The sequence below is a fragment of the Adiantum capillus-veneris genome, chromosome 18, assembly GCF_014529385.1.
Source record: "Adiantum capillus-veneris isolate H3 chromosome 18, ASM1452938v2, whole genome shotgun sequence".
Lineage (NCBI taxonomy): Eukaryota > Viridiplantae > Streptophyta > Polypodiopsida > Polypodiales > Pteridaceae > Adiantum > Adiantum capillus-veneris.
The window spans coordinates 73525282-73541648 of record NC_140948.1 but is presented as its reverse complement, the minus strand read 5'-3'; the positions used below and the strand labels follow the sequence as shown (position 1 = coordinate 73541648).

General features: G+C 43.2%; 1 protein-coding gene across 1 annotated transcript in view; it reads right to left on the bottom strand.

Moving 5' to 3' along the window:
* LOC147435870 (uncharacterized) overlaps positions 1–15589 on the bottom strand; it is a 48724-nt gene extending 33135 nt beyond the window's left edge. The window contains exons 1-3 of the mRNA XM_086488789.1: positions 15292–15589; positions 15122–15208; positions 2168–2250 (exon numbers count right to left, since the gene is read on the bottom strand). Coding sequence (XP_086344915.1) covers positions 2168–2250; positions 15122–15208; positions 15292–15383 — 262 coding nt within the window. The 5' untranslated portion in view covers positions 15384–15589. The remainder of the gene's footprint in view (positions 1–2167; positions 2251–15121; positions 15209–15291) is intronic.
* Between the last annotated feature and the right edge of the window lie 778 nt (positions 15590–16367).

Below are 16367 nucleotides of genomic sequence, written 5' to 3'. Positions count from 1 at the left end.
GAAAACGTGAAAAGAAGATCCTTCTATGAGTTACAAGAAACTGTGTGATGGGCTACATCACTCCTAGCATGAGGTAACACTGAACAAAGAGGGGAGACTCTTCCAGAATGAGTGAAATGAAATATGCAATGGCTACATCATAAAATGGGAGGGAGGAATATGGGAGGCCTAGGACACTTACGGTCTCCCTAAAGAGAGGTGGAATTGGTCTTCCAAATTTGGACACAATGGCTACTAAGATAGCTCCTAAATGGGCAGCAAGATCTGTTGATTCTGCTGACTGCTGGGCCCTGCTTATAACCATCTATTCAGTGTGCAAGGATTCAAAGCTTGGAGGGATCTTTCTTCCAGGGACCTTATGATCTGCTCAGTCCAATTTAAACCTGCTGGTTTAGAACTTGTCTGCAGAATGTGGAGTTCTTGGGCCATTGTCAAAAGCTCATGGAAAGTACCTAAGAGCACTCTATTCTCTAAGGACTTTTTTCTTCAAGACTCCATATGATTTGGCTTTGATGCTCATAAGATCGGCCATGCATTAGACCAAAGGGCATACAGATGTTATAAAGCTGGGAATAGATGCTGGAAGGATGTCAACAAAGAAGACGCTTGGATGTCTAAAGAGGATACCTCAAACTCTTTCATCTTTTGCCTATGGTGATTTTGTTGTCAGCAGGATCAACAACATGGCTAATTTCCAGATCAGATATCTTACTAGAGAAGGGAGAGAATGCTCTTTACTAGAGAAGGGAGAGAATGCTCTCTACGTCAACTCTGTTCAGGATTCTACAAGTAGTTCTCTCAGACCTTAAGCTCAAGCTCAATAACAAATGGGCAGTTTCTTGGAGCTCCTCCCATTGGAGCTATAGGTTCAAAACAGTACGGACATTCCGTGCTGCCATAAAACACAGCTTCCTCCTATGGAGTATTCTTCACCAAGGGATATGGACTAGTCATAAAGCGAAGAAGTTGGGCAAAGTGGAGTCTGTCAAGCATCTCTCTTATACATGGAGTAAGAACAGAATTGTCTCCTGTTTGCAGAGCATATGTAAATCAGTTTATCCAGAGCCTTTCACTTGGCAGGAAATGTGAAGGTATCTATGTCTTTATCTGGCACTCTTTGAGAAGCTCATATTTGGTGCTTCAGGAACTCATTCATCTGAGGTACCCCCAGCCTTCAGCCCATCTGATTGTTCAAGCATGATATTGCCACGCTTTGTATTTTATCCTTCTCAGCAAATAAAAATGTTCCTGAAGACAACCTGCACAGGTTCGAGATGTCAAGTTTGGCACAAAGTTTTGAGTAGCTATCAATCCCCAAAGAGATTAGAAGTTCTGAAGGCTTTTAAAGCTTTACCATGATGTCAGTTGGACTGCTGATGGTCATCGATTTTCATGGCTATATGTCAGTTTGTTCCCCCATTTATCCATGGGTTCATTTCCTGTCTAGCTTCCCTCCCTTTTGATATTTTTTATGTTTGGGACTTCCCCTTTCCCTGCTTTTGGGGACATGACTTTTGTAATCTCTTTTTGTGAGTTATAGTGACTTCCACTTGTCTCCAAAAATAAACATCTTGCTTACACGTCTCCAAACTAGCTGGGCAATATCACGAGTACAGAGACAAATATGGGGAGTCGCTTAGATAGGTAACACACATCTGATTAACTTTTGGCAGCCCTATCTGATCTGGCCATCTCCCCACATAAAGGCCGATCGGTGCAATCCTCCAGAGGTATAAAATGATCCTCTGATCTCTAAAATAATCAAAGAGTTGAAGGTGCCTTCTATAGCCATTCAAATCTAATAAATTTCCACCTGCAATAAGGCCCTTCTACTCAGTCTTGGAATGTGTTCCAAGAATGGATTCAAAAATGAGTCATTTGAGTAATTTGAGTAAATCCTACAAGAAAGCATTCAGTTGGAAATCCTAACACATTAATCAGAACGCATAAAAGCATTGAGGAGTAAAGCAAGAATGCTTGACTTGGCAGGACACATGTGGCGTTCACTTACCAATGGCTTAACTAAATTAAAACTGGAAAACATAAGTCAGCCTAAGAAAGTAATTTCATCCTAAAGAACCAATACTACAATTTGAATAGTAGGAACAAAATCTGAGGTGTTTCAACCTATAGTAAAAACAGGGTTCAAGATGATGACAACAGTTACCTAACAATGTGCAAAGAAGATCCTTGCCAAAATTCAATATCATCGTCGCTTGCTCCAAGCCCAAGTTGATCTCTGCAGAGAATCTGCAAATTCATGAGCAGAGTGAGACTACATAACCTGTGTTTTTTTCCAAGGGGGGCGCGGCGGCAGGGGAGGGGAGGGGGTGCGGGGGGGACACGCTTTTGGGGGTTGGGGGGTTTACTCTCTCAACAATGAAAGGGGCTTTTTTCCTTCACAATTCGAGAGTGGTAAGGTCCAAATAAAATAAACATTCCAAAGAACAAAGAGAAACCACATCAAGTTACAAGATTGTGATCTAAAGACAAGCCCTGTTGCTCATACAGCAACGAATCCGCACCTAGTGACATTGGAATTCAATTGTGAGACAATAAGATGATTGGAAGGAGCTTGAGAAGCTTCCAAGTGCACGCCTTTGAGGATAGCTTTTAGGCCACGGACATTATATTCTTCTCAGTGACTCATCAGGCCCCTGGACAGATGATGCCACATGTGCCGGAATATAGATGGGAGACAGCTTGCCGGACTGACACAAGATCTGAGCATGGGAGCAGGCTGCAGAGGATAAGGGAGAGTAGCAGTATTGTTCAAAGAGGAGTTACGGCCACTTCTACACATTGTACAAATGGAGTCACCCTACTGCTTCTCAGACTATTCATAATGCTTCTCCGCCATCTTCTTTTGGAGTTTCAGTGGTCGACCAAGAAGAACCACTCAAACAAAAGCCTTCGAAACTCAAATTTTCTCACCCAAAGCATGGTTTCTCAAAGACAACTAGACACAGAGTACCTTCGTGCGAGCAGCAAATTCTTAGCATGGATATTCTTGGAAATGCTACACTTCTAAGCAACCAACTTCTTATCGGCATCATCACCAACAGAAGCAGCAATATGAAGCTTCCAAAGAATCATCAGCGATATCAAGATGGGCTTACTTAGTGGCACATATATCCGACCCTAGTCGAGTACTCGGTCGTGAATGCCGCGACACTGGACAAGTTCCTCCTCGCAAGCCATGCCCTACATTTAAGTCTTTCTTATCTAATGGTGGTAAAGTTGAAGATTTATTGATCCTTTCCTTGTGCAAGAGGATTCTTCAAAGGTCTAAGAGGAAACAACTCCCTCAACCTCCTCCTCAATTGGAAGCCTTAATACCCGCTGAGAAAGCTGAAGATTCAGAAGATTTTGGTTCTTGTGTGACAACAGACAAGCACAAGGCCGTGATCTAGGCAGAAAAAGTCGCCTCATCACCGCCCTTGCAGAATAAAGTCTTTGTTTCTGAACAGATACCAAATGCAGTGGTGAATGATATTTTTTCAAACTTGAAGATACCACTCATTACCTTCAGTGGTGCAAAGAATAAAACAGATACAGACTCTTGCAGCACGACTTTAGTCGCTGCAATTGAATCGTTGGACACAACTCGTTCTATTATAAACCTTTACAAATCGATATACCTCCAAACACTACTCTGTTTCAGTCTACGATATCCCTTCAGAAGGATTTTACTGTTCCAGACAAACCAATGGAATACCTTACAGATTTCCAACCAGTGGTCATCACTCAACAAAAAACTCAAGTCAGTTTACCAACAATTTCACTTGAAGCAGATAAAGATTCAATCTTCTATTGGACAAAGCTCGAAGTTACAAATAACTGACAAAGGCACTAATCAAGTTGCAGATATGATCAATTTTCACTTTGGCAAAATAGTCGTGGTCAAAATAGTGCCGGACTTAACAGGTTGAGCTTTGGATGCAGAAGCAAGCAGGAATACATTTTCCTTCTCCCAGAGTTTCTACAACTTCCCTGGGTTTTAATTTAAATGGGAGGGAATTTCACGATTGTGACTATGTTACAGTATTACACCTACTCCTAGTTGCAGATATGCGAAGTGCCATGCCAAGGAGGACCCCTACGCTTGGATGGTTGCAACTCTTCGCTCAAAGAACATGCCTCTTCGTCAAAAGCCACACTCCTTCAACGATTGGTCACACCCTTCGCTCTATGGGTGTGACTCTTCGCCCAATGGTTGCAGCTCTTCGTACAAGGGATGTGTCTCTACGCCTAGAGTCATGTCTATTCGCCATGAGATGTGACTGTTCACTCGTGACTCTTCGTCTCCTATATAAGGAGCCTATTGTACTCAGTTTTCAATCATTCACAATCAAACACAGAGTCTTCTAAGTCTTGTCTTTGAGTCAATTTCAAGTTTCTTAAGTCTTAATCATGAGTTTAAGTACTTAATTAAGGATTAGTAACTAGAATCCTTACAATTTTGGTCAGCTGCATTTGTATGTATGACTACTGCAGACTCCTGGCAGCAAGCCATTGTGGGCAGAGGTATTATTGTGCCAGGCAAGGCTTAGTGGATTACTATGCACGTTCAAGGTTGCCTCATGGGTTTCCTGAACATATATGCATCCAATGTGGCAAGTGCACAAGCAAAGTTTTGGTCTCATATTGTAGAGTCTTTGCCGCATGCAGAGCAGTGGTGTGTTGGGGGAGACTTCAACATGTTGGAGCATCCCTCTGACAGAAATGGAGGTGGCCATGCTACTGTGCACAAGGCTGGGTTGGCAGCTTGGGAGCGCCTATGTATCACTTTGAGGGTTTCTAATGTTTGGCAGTACTCAGGATTTGTGAGGCCCCCAGACAGCTTGTCTTTCTCTCGCTCTGACCGCAGAGTAGGAGTGAATTATCTCGGATAGATCGCTTCTACGCCAATGACCACATCTGTGAGATGGAACATGCTCAACGTACAATATGTCATGCCTAGGAAAAGGGATCACATAAAAACGCTGACTAAAATACAGGAAACGATCACGAATGAAACAGTCGAACAATGCGTGCTGACTAATCATGCGAACACATAGTACTTCCTGTGAGGGTTCTTTGGACCGAGGCTCGAGAGCCAAGATCGGTTCTTCCTGAAGGGGTGCTTTGGACCTAGGCTCGAGAGCCAAGATCGGTTCTTCGTGATGGATCGAATCTGCAATGAGGTTAGCTTCACTAGAAAAAGTATCCACTAACACATCATCCTTGTGAACAATCACATCATCTTCATGCAACTCATCATGCTTGTGAGAAATCACATCTTGATCATGCAAATCATCATGCTTGTGAGAAATCACATCTTGATTATGCAAATCATCATGCTCATTGTTATCATCCAAATCATCATGCTTATCATTGTCATTCAAATCATCATCATGCTTATCATTATCATTCAAATCATCATCATGCAAATCATTATCATTCAAATCATGTGTGTCATGCTTGGGAGAAGAAGGGAGTGAGAGCGGCTCTTTTTCCTGATTCTGTGCAAAGTACGCCTGCACTTGGGAAAAAAGTCGCCACAACTCTTTCATGTGTTGGTCGCCCTTCTCTTGTCTTGCTTTGTTCTCACGATCCTATTCTGCTTGTCTTTCGTTGTTCTCGCGATCAAATTTTGCTTGTCTTTCTATGGCTTCCAAGCGTGCTTGCTCGTGCTCATGCTCTATGGCTGCCATTCCTTCTTTGTATTCATGATCTATGGCTGCCCTTCGTTCTTCGTAGGCCTTTCTTTCTGCTTCTCTTTCTGTATTTATTTCTTCACGTTGTAACTGTCTTTCCATAAACAATTGCTCCAACTCCTCCATAGGAACTAGTGCAATCCTAAGCGTAGATGGGGAAGGGTCGGAAAAACCTCCTGGTGAGGAAAACTCCTCTTCGCCACTCCCATGCTCACCACCTCAAAGCGAAGTATCCATTCCACTTCGAGTGATGACCATCCACTGAAGTCCGGGGTTCTTGTGGGTTCTTGTGGTCTTGGGTTCTTAAGTTCACGAGGAACTTGGGTGCTTGTGGGTCTTGGTTCTTGAGTTCTTGAGGTTCTTGAGGTTCTTCTTTCGCTTGCAATCTGTGTTCGAGAAGGATCTTCTCTTCACCCGAGTTCTGCTTTTTTCCACGGGCGCACCCCTTGGCGGCCTTGCGCTCACACCAAGATTGCTTTTTCCCACCTCACGTCGATTGGCCAGCCGCCGCTAAGTGTTGCTAAATTGGCTTTATCTTACAGAAAAATAATTCTAAATGAATTATTGGATTTGTAAGTGAGAGGGTTTTCTCGCTTGGAACACCAAGGAAAAATAATTCTAAATGAATTATTGGAATTTTAAGTGAGAGGGCTTTTCTCACTGGAGACATCCGAGTACAGAGTATTCATAGTGCGTCATTCAAAGTAATGACGGGAGCACTGAGAACGGGAATATCTGTAAGACCACCAGGAACGGGTACTTCTGATGCGTCACATCGGATGGGTGACGGGGAGCATCGGGAAGAAGTATCCGACCATCCGGGAACGGACATCTCTGATGCGTCATAGGATGGGTGACATAGAGCATCGCGAAGGAGATCGTACCGTAAGTTCGGTAGGAAAGGACTAGGTGATGGGTATTCCTGATGCGTCACAAGGTGGGTGACGGGTGCATCGAAAAGGGAATATCCATAGTCGGGAGGAAATTCCGAACCGTGTTAGAATTGTGCACAAGGAAAAGTAAGCACTTGAATGAAGATGGGTTCAGAGGAAACTTTGAGGAAAAACAGATGCTTTCTGAGAAAGCGAGATTGCTTTTCGGGAAAGCAGATACTTTCCCGCGAGGAAGTTTATGTTTGCATTGCAATTGTGTGTGTGATTGCATCCAGGGACGCCTGGGAAGTGCTGTGAAAGCATTGTTTTTAACTTATAAGGTTTTATTGAGTTTTTGGGCAGGTTCAGACTATTTTTTAAAATACGCCGGCCGCCCATTTAATAAGTGGACAGCCATCTGATAAATAAGGCAACAGATCAGCCAGCGTTTTCTCTCTCTTTTTCTGAGAGAACAGAAAAAAAAAAATGGAAAAAAAATTACATTATTAAAAAAAAAAACAAACGGCCGCGATCTCGACGCGAGCAGCTATTCGTGCCCGTGGCTAGGAGCTATAAAAGCATCACATGCCCTCACTCAAAGGGGAGGACCAATCTTTGTAAGGAGGAGATGCTGCTGTAGATTTCAGCCGTAAAGAAGACGTTGCCGGTGATGCCCATGGCTGCCCCAAGTGTACCAGATGTCGCCAAGACCCAGTGCGCGAGTTCCCTCGCGAAGAAGTGCCTACGAAGCGTGTTTCCATCGCGACAAGTTGCTGTTTTTCTCTGTTTTCAGCCCATAAACGTCGTAGACGGGGCTGATTTACGAGAAGGAACCCGAGAACACACCTCTTTTGTGTGTAGGATTGGAAGAGAGGATTTTCTATGGAGAGATCTCTTCCGGGGAATTGCTTTTTCGAGAACGGAGTTGCGTTTCGAGCGTCGAGACTTTTAAGGTAACGATTTTCATGTTCTGATCTTTGAGTATTTGATTGCAGGTGTACTTCCTCTTCGTGAGGGAGTAGGAGCAGAGGAAGGCATGAGCCTCTGCAGGAGAGAAGCACTCTGAGGAACTAGAGCTAGATCAGCCCAAGGGTTTCGTACCCGAGTTTGGGAAGTAGATCCACGGATCGGAGAGAGGTAGTCTCTCAAGTTGTGATCCGGAAGTTGGGATTCCCACGTAAGGACTTCGTGTCCCGGAAAGCAGAGTTGTTCTGCGGGAAGAGGACTCTGGAAAGAGAGTTGGAAAAGAGTTGCAGGGATGCCATGCCCTGAGTCTGGAAGGTGAGATCCAGAGGCGAGAACCTTGATTCTCGAGGAATTGGAATAAGGAACGGAAGTTCCTTGGAATAGGGTTTTGCCCTAGGAATTGGAAGCTGAGGCTTCCAGGAACCATCAAGTCTTATTCTAGAACGAACGTGGTAATACGTTCGGTTCAAGTGCTTGTATAGACTTCTCCTCAGTAATAAAGATACTATTACGGGGGGGGACCAGCCCATCTTCTGGTCCCCAGTACTGTGTCGATCTTCTCACTCTCTATCTCTCTCTCTATTTATTTCTCTCTATATCCTCTGGCTTGAGCAATAAGTGATAAATCCTATTTATCCGAATCTATTTTATATTGTTATGCGCTCCCGTTTGTGACAGTGGTATCAGAGCATGGTCTCCTCTCTTTCTCTGTAAAGGAGGACGACTCTGGGAAGATACGGGAAGAAGCCATGACAAGCCAAGAGAGAAGTAAGCAGGCGGAACCCTAAGTCCTGCAAGGAAAAGCTCGCAGAGTTGGAAAAAAAAAAAATTTCTCTCTGCAAGAAGTCGACACAAGGCTTGGGATTCTCTGAGAAGGCGGCAAGAGCATGATGCTCAAGAACCTAGAGAATCCAAGGAGCGGAATGCTCAAGATACTTCAGAACCCAGAAGATATCCATGAACATCAATCCAGAACCATAGCCAAGAAATCCCGTCATATCGGGAAGGATATGAAGAAGGTCTCTAGACCTAGGAACACTCCAGTCAAGTTTGATACTTTTGACGGAAGGGAAGATGTCCTGAAAGCTACTGCTTTTATTCGACAGTTTGAAGTTGCCTTTGCAAACGGCAATTTCTGAGAAGTGTCGAAGGTGAGGCATGTGACCAAACACCTCAAGGGAATTGCAAGTACTTGGTGGTATACCAAAGCTCTGCAAGGAACTTACAACAAGACTTGGATTCAATTCAAGGCTGAATTTTTTGACAATTTTTTTTCCTCTATGCTTTGAAGAAGGCATCCAAGAAGATTGGGATCGGTTTGCCCAATAGGAACACGATTGACTCAAAGCAAGTAGTGGTTCATTCTTGCCAAGGTAGCTCCACTCTCGATCCTCTTTGAGGAAGGAAAGATGAACAAATTTAACGAAGGACTTTTGCCCAAATTTTGTAAACGCACCTGCAAGATACTTTGCAGTAGATGGTGGAGTAAGCAATAAAAGCTGATAGTGTACACCTTAGTGTACATAGAATCCAATCCTCGTAGTGGGACGGGAATCATTGAACACAGAAAGTTTGGAGTAAGGGAATTCAATCTAACTCCTGAGTTCTTGAATAGAAGACCCTCGAACTTTAAGTGAGAGGGCAGGTTTTCAATCAAAGTTACATCTTTGAGGAAATCATAAAGTGCATTGTGCTTGTTTGCTCTTTTGCACAAGATATGGTTATGTCTAACCGGGACTACCACTCTCAAGTGTTTATGAGAGCAGGATCAAACTGAAACATTGTTTTCTGAGATGAATTGGTTTGGTTAACTAGCTGGAAGGTCAACTATTGATCTGGTATCCGGTAATTCCCGAATAGATTACCTGCTACTGCGGGTAGGAAAATTATGAAGGAACCATTATGAGCTTTCCATCAAAGAAAAGCTTTCATCAAGCTTGAGTACTCTTTAAGCCCACACCCCCTACCCGGTAAGGGAAGATATGGTAGTGCTTTTGGCACAAGTGAATGAACACTCTCTTTACGAGGGAAGGAACAAGCGACGACTACGGCCTGTGCTTGAGGAATCCAAGGATTAAAATCCTAGATTATTTGATGAGCGGGTTTTGCTCTAAGATCGAGCCAAGTGATCGTCAAGTTGAGCGTCTTCGCTCTAAGGATCTTACGAAGGGAAGGTAATTTCCCAGGTTCACCGAAACTTTAACACAGCTTAAGAATTATGTACACTTTTGAGTACATGGATAACACACGAAGATGCAGACCTATGCCAAGGAACTGGACGAGATTTTGTTATACTCTCTTGAGCGCCTTTTTGTGCGCAAGAATATTCCGACCCGAGAATCTCTATTTGAGATGTGTTTGGTAGAAGGAATTTGAGTTTCTCTACGGAGAAGAGGTTTTCCGATGGTCGTTGATCATTGAGTACGCTATGTGCCTTTATCATTACAGTAGCAACTTTTGGTTGCGGTATATGTTTCTCCATGAGAAGGTCAAGTAGCATTTACACGCTGCTGGAATAAATTCGAACTATTATGTTCGTAAGAATATAGCTCGCCATCCGTTTCAAAATGGTAAGAATTACATATGGGAGAACATCCCTGAGAATCAAAGAAGGTTCGCTCTATTGTGAACCGGGTTTGAACGTACGTTCAGAAAATGCTATGGCTAGAATCCTATCTGCCTGAGATTTTGCAAGTTGTCATTGATGCTTGCAAGGTGAATCATTTTTTATGATTTTGCAAGAAAGAGACGCTAATGGGCATCGGGAAAACACTGCTAGTGGTAATAACTCGCAGGAGAATAAGATTGGAAGGAAGTGCCACCGTGCACAAGAAATCTTCGGATTGGAACCGTCCGCCTACGTTGAGCGACGGCCCAGAACAAGAACCTTCTTTAAGGTGATCGCAGACTTTGTTTGTGAAGGAAGATATCGAGATTAATACTCATGATTTGGGCATTCCCTATGTGGGAGGACACAAGAGGTTTAATACCCTCTAGACTAACAACGCAAGATTATGCGCAAGGACAAATACCTAGATTGATTTCTAGGAGGATTATTCTTCTCGGGATTCAGAAGGTGGAATTGAGTTAACAGATTCTCGGATGAGGAAACTTCCGATCGGTTGGAAAGACGCGAATGACGAGTTCTTACATGGCTCGTAAGTTTGATAATTGGTGAAGGATATCCTCGAGGTACTAGAGGAAGGACATGAACCGGTAAGGTAAGTATTGAATTATTGAATTTTTGAATTTCTGTTTAAATTAATTTTAAAGTTCTCTTTTCAGAAAGAACTAGCTCAACTCACCATTGAGCAAGATTTGGAATCTTTCCGGTTTCTCCCCGGTAGTTCAGTTGGACCTCTACAGTTGAGGACAACTGTTTATAAGTGACAGGGATGTTGCTAAATTGGCTTTATCTTACATAAAAATAATTCTAAATGAATTATTGGATTTATAAGTGAGAGGGTTTTCTCGCTTGGAACACCAAGGAAAAATAATTCTAAATGAATTATTGGAATTTTAAGTGAGAGGGCTTTTCTCACTGGAGACATCCGAGTACAGAGTATTCATAGTGCGTCATTCAAAGTAATGACGGGAGCACTGAGAACGGGAATATCTGTAAGACCACCAGGAACGGGTACTTCTAATGCATCACATCGGATGGGTGACGGGGAGCATCGGGAAGAAGTATCCGACCATCCGGGAACAGACATCTCTGATGCGTCATAGGATGGGTGACATAGAGCATCGCGAAGGAGATTGTACCGTAAGTTCGGTAGGAAAGGACTAGGTGATGGGTATTCCTGATGTGTCACAAGGTGGGTGACGGGTGCATCGAAAAGGGAATATCCATAGTCGGGAGGAAATTCCGAACTGTGTTAGAATTGTGCACAAGGTAAAGCAAGCACTTGAATGAAGATGGGTTCAAAGGAAACTATGAGGAAAAACAAATGCTTTCTGAGAAAGCGAGATTGCTTTTCGGGAAAGCAGATGCTTTCCCGCGAGAAAGTTTATGTTTGCATTGCAATTGTGCATGTGATTGCATCCAGGGACGCCTAGGAAGTGCTGTGAAAGCATTGTTTTTAACTTATAAGGTTTTATTGAGTTTTTGGGCAGGTTCATACTATTTTTTAAAATACGCCGGCCGCCCATTTAATAAGTGGGCAGCCATCTGATAAATAAGGCAACAGATCAACCAGCGTTTTCTCTCTCTCTTTTTTTGGCAGAACAGAAAAAAAAAATGAAAAAAAATTATATAAATTTATTAAATTTAATATTTTTTTCTTTTAAAAAAAAGGCCGCGATCTCTACGCGAGCAGCTATTCGTGCCCGTGGCTAGGAGCTATAAAAGCATCACATGCCCTCACTCAAAGGGGAGGACCAATCTTTGCAAGGAGGAGATGCTGCTGCAGATTTCAGCCGTAAAGAAGACGTTGCCGGTGATGCCCATGGCTGCCCCAAGTGTACCAGATGTCGCCAAGACGCAGTGCGCGAGTTCCCTCGCGAAGAAGTGCCTATGAAGCGTGTTTCCATCACGACAAGTTGCTGTTTTTCTCTGTTTACAGCCCATAAACGTCGTAGACGGGGCTGATTTACGAGAAGGACCCCGAGAACACACCTCTTTTGTGTGTAGGATTGGAAGAGAGGATTTTCTATGGAGAGATCTCTTCCGGGGAATTGCTTTTTCGAGAACGGAGTTGCGTTTCGAGCGTCGAGACTTTGAAGGTAACGATTTTCATGTTCTGATCTTTGAGTATTTGATTGCAGGTGCACTTCCTCTTCGTGAGGGAGTAGGAGCAGAGGAAGGCATGAGCCTCTGCAGGAGAAAAGCGCTCTGAGGAACTAGAGCCAGATCAGCCCAAGGGTTTCGTACCCGAGTTTGGGAAGTAGATCCACGGATCGGAGAGAGGTAGTCTCTCAAGTTGTGATCCGGAAGTTGGGATTCCCAAGTAAGGACTTCGTGTCCGAGAAAGCAGAGTTGTTCTGCGGGAAGAGGACTCTGTAAAGAGAGTTGGAAAAGAGTTGCAGGGATGCCATGCCCTGAGTCTGGAAGGTGAGATCCAGAGGCGAGAACCTTGATTCTCGAGAAATTGGAATAAGGAACGGAAGTTCCTTGGAATAGGGTTTTGCCCTAGGAATTGGAAGCTGAGGCTTCCAGGAAGCCTCAAGTCTTATTCTAGAACGAACGTGGTAATACGTTCGGTTCACGTGCTTGTATAGACTTCTCCTCAGTAATAAAGATACTATTACGGGGGGGGACCAGCCCATCTTATGGTCCCCAGTACTGTGTCGATCTTCTCACTCTCTATCTCTCTCTCTATTTATTTCTCGCTATATTCTCTGGCTTCAGTAATAAGTGATAAATCCTATTTATCCGAATGTATTTTATATTGTTATGCGCTCCCGTTTGTGACACTAAGTGCACAGTCCGCTCTCAATGAGTGAAAAGAGGCACAAGGGGAGGCTGGACAAGCCCTTCTTTCCTGGGATTCCTGTCACTCTTCAAGTGAACGTGGGTTCGTGCGACCGCAACAAGCAAAAAAAATTATGTAATTCTTTCCTTGAGTGATACAGAACACTGCCAAAGCTCTGATACCAATGTTAGGTGCAGCGGAATGAATGTTTGCGCTTTGCTCAAGATAAGTGCTCCGAACTGTGCTCAAGGTTCCTTTTGTTCTTATGGAAGGTAGAGCCTTCCGTTCTTAATGAGATAGAGCTATGATCACAAACAAGTGAATGGATACTATGCGTGCAAGTGTATGAGACTGAGAGATAGAGAGAGAAGAGAGATACGACGCCAAAGACGTTGTAAAACCCTCCTCCAAAGGCTCCACTCTCGTCGGTGAGAGTGGTCCGCTTATAATTGCACAAACTGGTACAAACTGAATGCATGGGACTGATGCAAGTCTAGGCTATGTCAGTGATGACGAGACTGACATAAGGGCTGAAATCTGCAATCTTTTATCTGCTATCCAAAAACGCTATGGGCTGAAATCTGGCCTGCTCGAAAACGCTAGGAAAAACGCTGGTACCTGCTGTCTCTAAGGCTGAAAATTTGCACTTCCTTAGGGCTGAAACTGCAAGTTCTTAATGGCTAAAACTGATGGTCCTTTCGGGCTGAATCTACTACTCTCTTAGGGCTGAATCTGCAGGTTCCTTATTGCTTAAAAACGCTGCATGCTGAGGTTGCATCTGCTGAAAACGCTAGCCTTATGAAAAACGCCAGGGCTACAATCTGAAAACGCTAGGTCTGAGGGTGTGTGGCGATGATATCCTGATGCAAAAACGCCAAGGATTGGGACTTGCTTGGCGATGGTGCTTGATGAAGAAAACGCTAGATGCTGAGTCTTGCTTGGAGGGGAGAACCGCCAAGGTCTTGCTTGAGAAGTTGCTTGCTGAGCTTGGCTCCTGTGCCTCTTCTGCCATTTAGTGCTAGTTTGGGTTTGCTTATATACAAACTTACTCAATTTGCCCTACCTACTTTCCAATAAAAGTCACTTAAAAATAATAAGTGAAAAGTGTCAAAATAGGTAAAATAGGCTAAATGCACTGGAAAATTCCCCTGAAGGATTCTGATGGGAATGCTTATGATCATGCTGTGTGCAACCGGAGGATATGCATCTACACTAAGTGTCTGGACATGCACGGTCTGCGAACAGACTCACAAAAGTGCCAGAACACTTCTAAATCTAGACTGACTGGACTGATTGAACCCTTGTCGTGCTATAGCTTGTCCACGGACACATAGGGTTGGATGTGTCACGTGACATTGTGTGTCGTGCATCTCTTTCAGTTTAGTTGTTATTTGAAGTGCTTAAAGTTGTTCAATCTGTTCTTTTCCGTTGACACGTGGTACCCGTCCTATGAAAACACAAATAGCAAATCACTTATTTTTTCGAGAGATCTACTCCGTTGGCACCACGCAGGGTGCCGCACTAAACTTCAAAGAATGCTCGGGATCTCCAAGCTAGGTGGCAAGGGTAATAGATTACTCATAAACTTCCTCAAAGAAAGATCACTCAGATCCAAACTGGATATCAACATTATGTTAAGAAGAGGCTAACAAAGTCCCTTGGAGAATCCTTCATAAGTTTCTTTACCCCCAATCTTTGATGTATACTATTCTATACCCAGATTTAAGTACCGAATGAAGCTAGTTGGATCAGCATAAGCATGATTGTACACCTAATACATATGGTTCTGCAATACCCGTCCTTAAAGATAGAGCTCCATCCATCCACCGACCCCTGATTTTCATTTTGATCCATACATCATCCTTGTATCTTAAATTTTTTGGATGACATTGACTATTCCTTCACCCCTTGCCAACCAATCCCTGACCCTTTGTCGTCTGCCAGTATGATAGGTGGCCAACCCACAACCAAGAACCCATGCACATGAGAAGAGAAACCTAGAATCAAAGTAGAGAACATCGAAAAAAGTGGTACTGTTACATTATTTTGCTAGATGAACCATATATTTTATGATGGAAAATGAAGGCTAACATGCTTGTAGACATGTCGTCAAATTTCTTGAATGAAGTGAACAAGAAGAAAGCAAAAATCAAGTCACTTGATGTCTTACAGATTGAGTCCATGGAAGTAGTCCAAGACAAAGGCATGTTGAGCTCTTGTTGAGTATTCTTTCAGATCAAGCACTTCACTCATATACCTGCCACATTTAAAGAGATTGATTTACTTGCTTGATTGCCAAACAAACAAGAAAGAGACGTATTTAACACCGCTTGAACTCACTTGAGACAATCCTGTGGGCTGTTGCACAGTCGTTGAAACTCTTGAATATTCTCTTGGGTGAAGGTTTTCTCTTGAAGGTTGTAACAGTCCATGGTAGTAGATTAACAATCTGCAATCATCCCCACATCATGCATTGCTAACGCATTGACAAAACGTTCCAAAAGTATCGTCATTCGTGTAAGACCAGTCCTGTGACAAGAACACCAAAATTAATGGCAACGCTAAACGGAACATGGATTGAGCAGGCAAACCAATTGGCTTCAATTAGAATCCTTTCGCGTGCATTTTACTACGTATTAGTTGGTTAACATTTTAGTACGATATAAAACAACGACCTTAGATAGGGGGGCCCAAATATGGCTTTATTAGAAAGAATCTTTGTTGATGCGAGGCGAGGGACACCAGACGAGGAAGGGAGGGCGCACGAGGGGTCGCACACAAGGGAGCTAAGGGCGCACGTGCAGGAGAGGCAAGGTGTTGCACGCAGGGGAGTTAAGTACGAGGAATGACGTTTAATTTTTGACCTAAGAAGGCCATAGAGGAGGAGTGGTGGAGAAAACGTGCAAATATTTCACCATCAATAGTTTCACTATCACATTAAATGTAATGCAACCTTTGTTTGCACTTTAGTCTTTTCATCACCATTTGATTACATACAATATGATTTTTTCTTCATTTTAGTGTTTATAAAAGGTGTCTCTGTATTGGTGTTGATGTGAGGCATTAAAAATGTATTCAGAAGATCCTCTCTCTCTCCTCTCTCCACGGCTAGAAAAATACATTCTCCCTAACTAATGAAAATAAGGGTAAACTTGAAATTCTTTCGATTTATAGGTCAAAATTTGAAGCTTTTGCTGGTAATAACACTAAAACTTGTGTAAATTTCTCAGTTTTCTTAAAGGCAAGCTCAAATACCAACCGAGATTTTAAAATTTTAGTGGGTTAAAATACATTGGACCCCGGTTTTTTCTAACACTACCTCTCTCTCTCTCTCTCTCTCTCTCTCTCTCTCTCTCTCTCTCTCACACACACACACACACACACACACACACAATTTATTACAGCTAGAGGAAGTC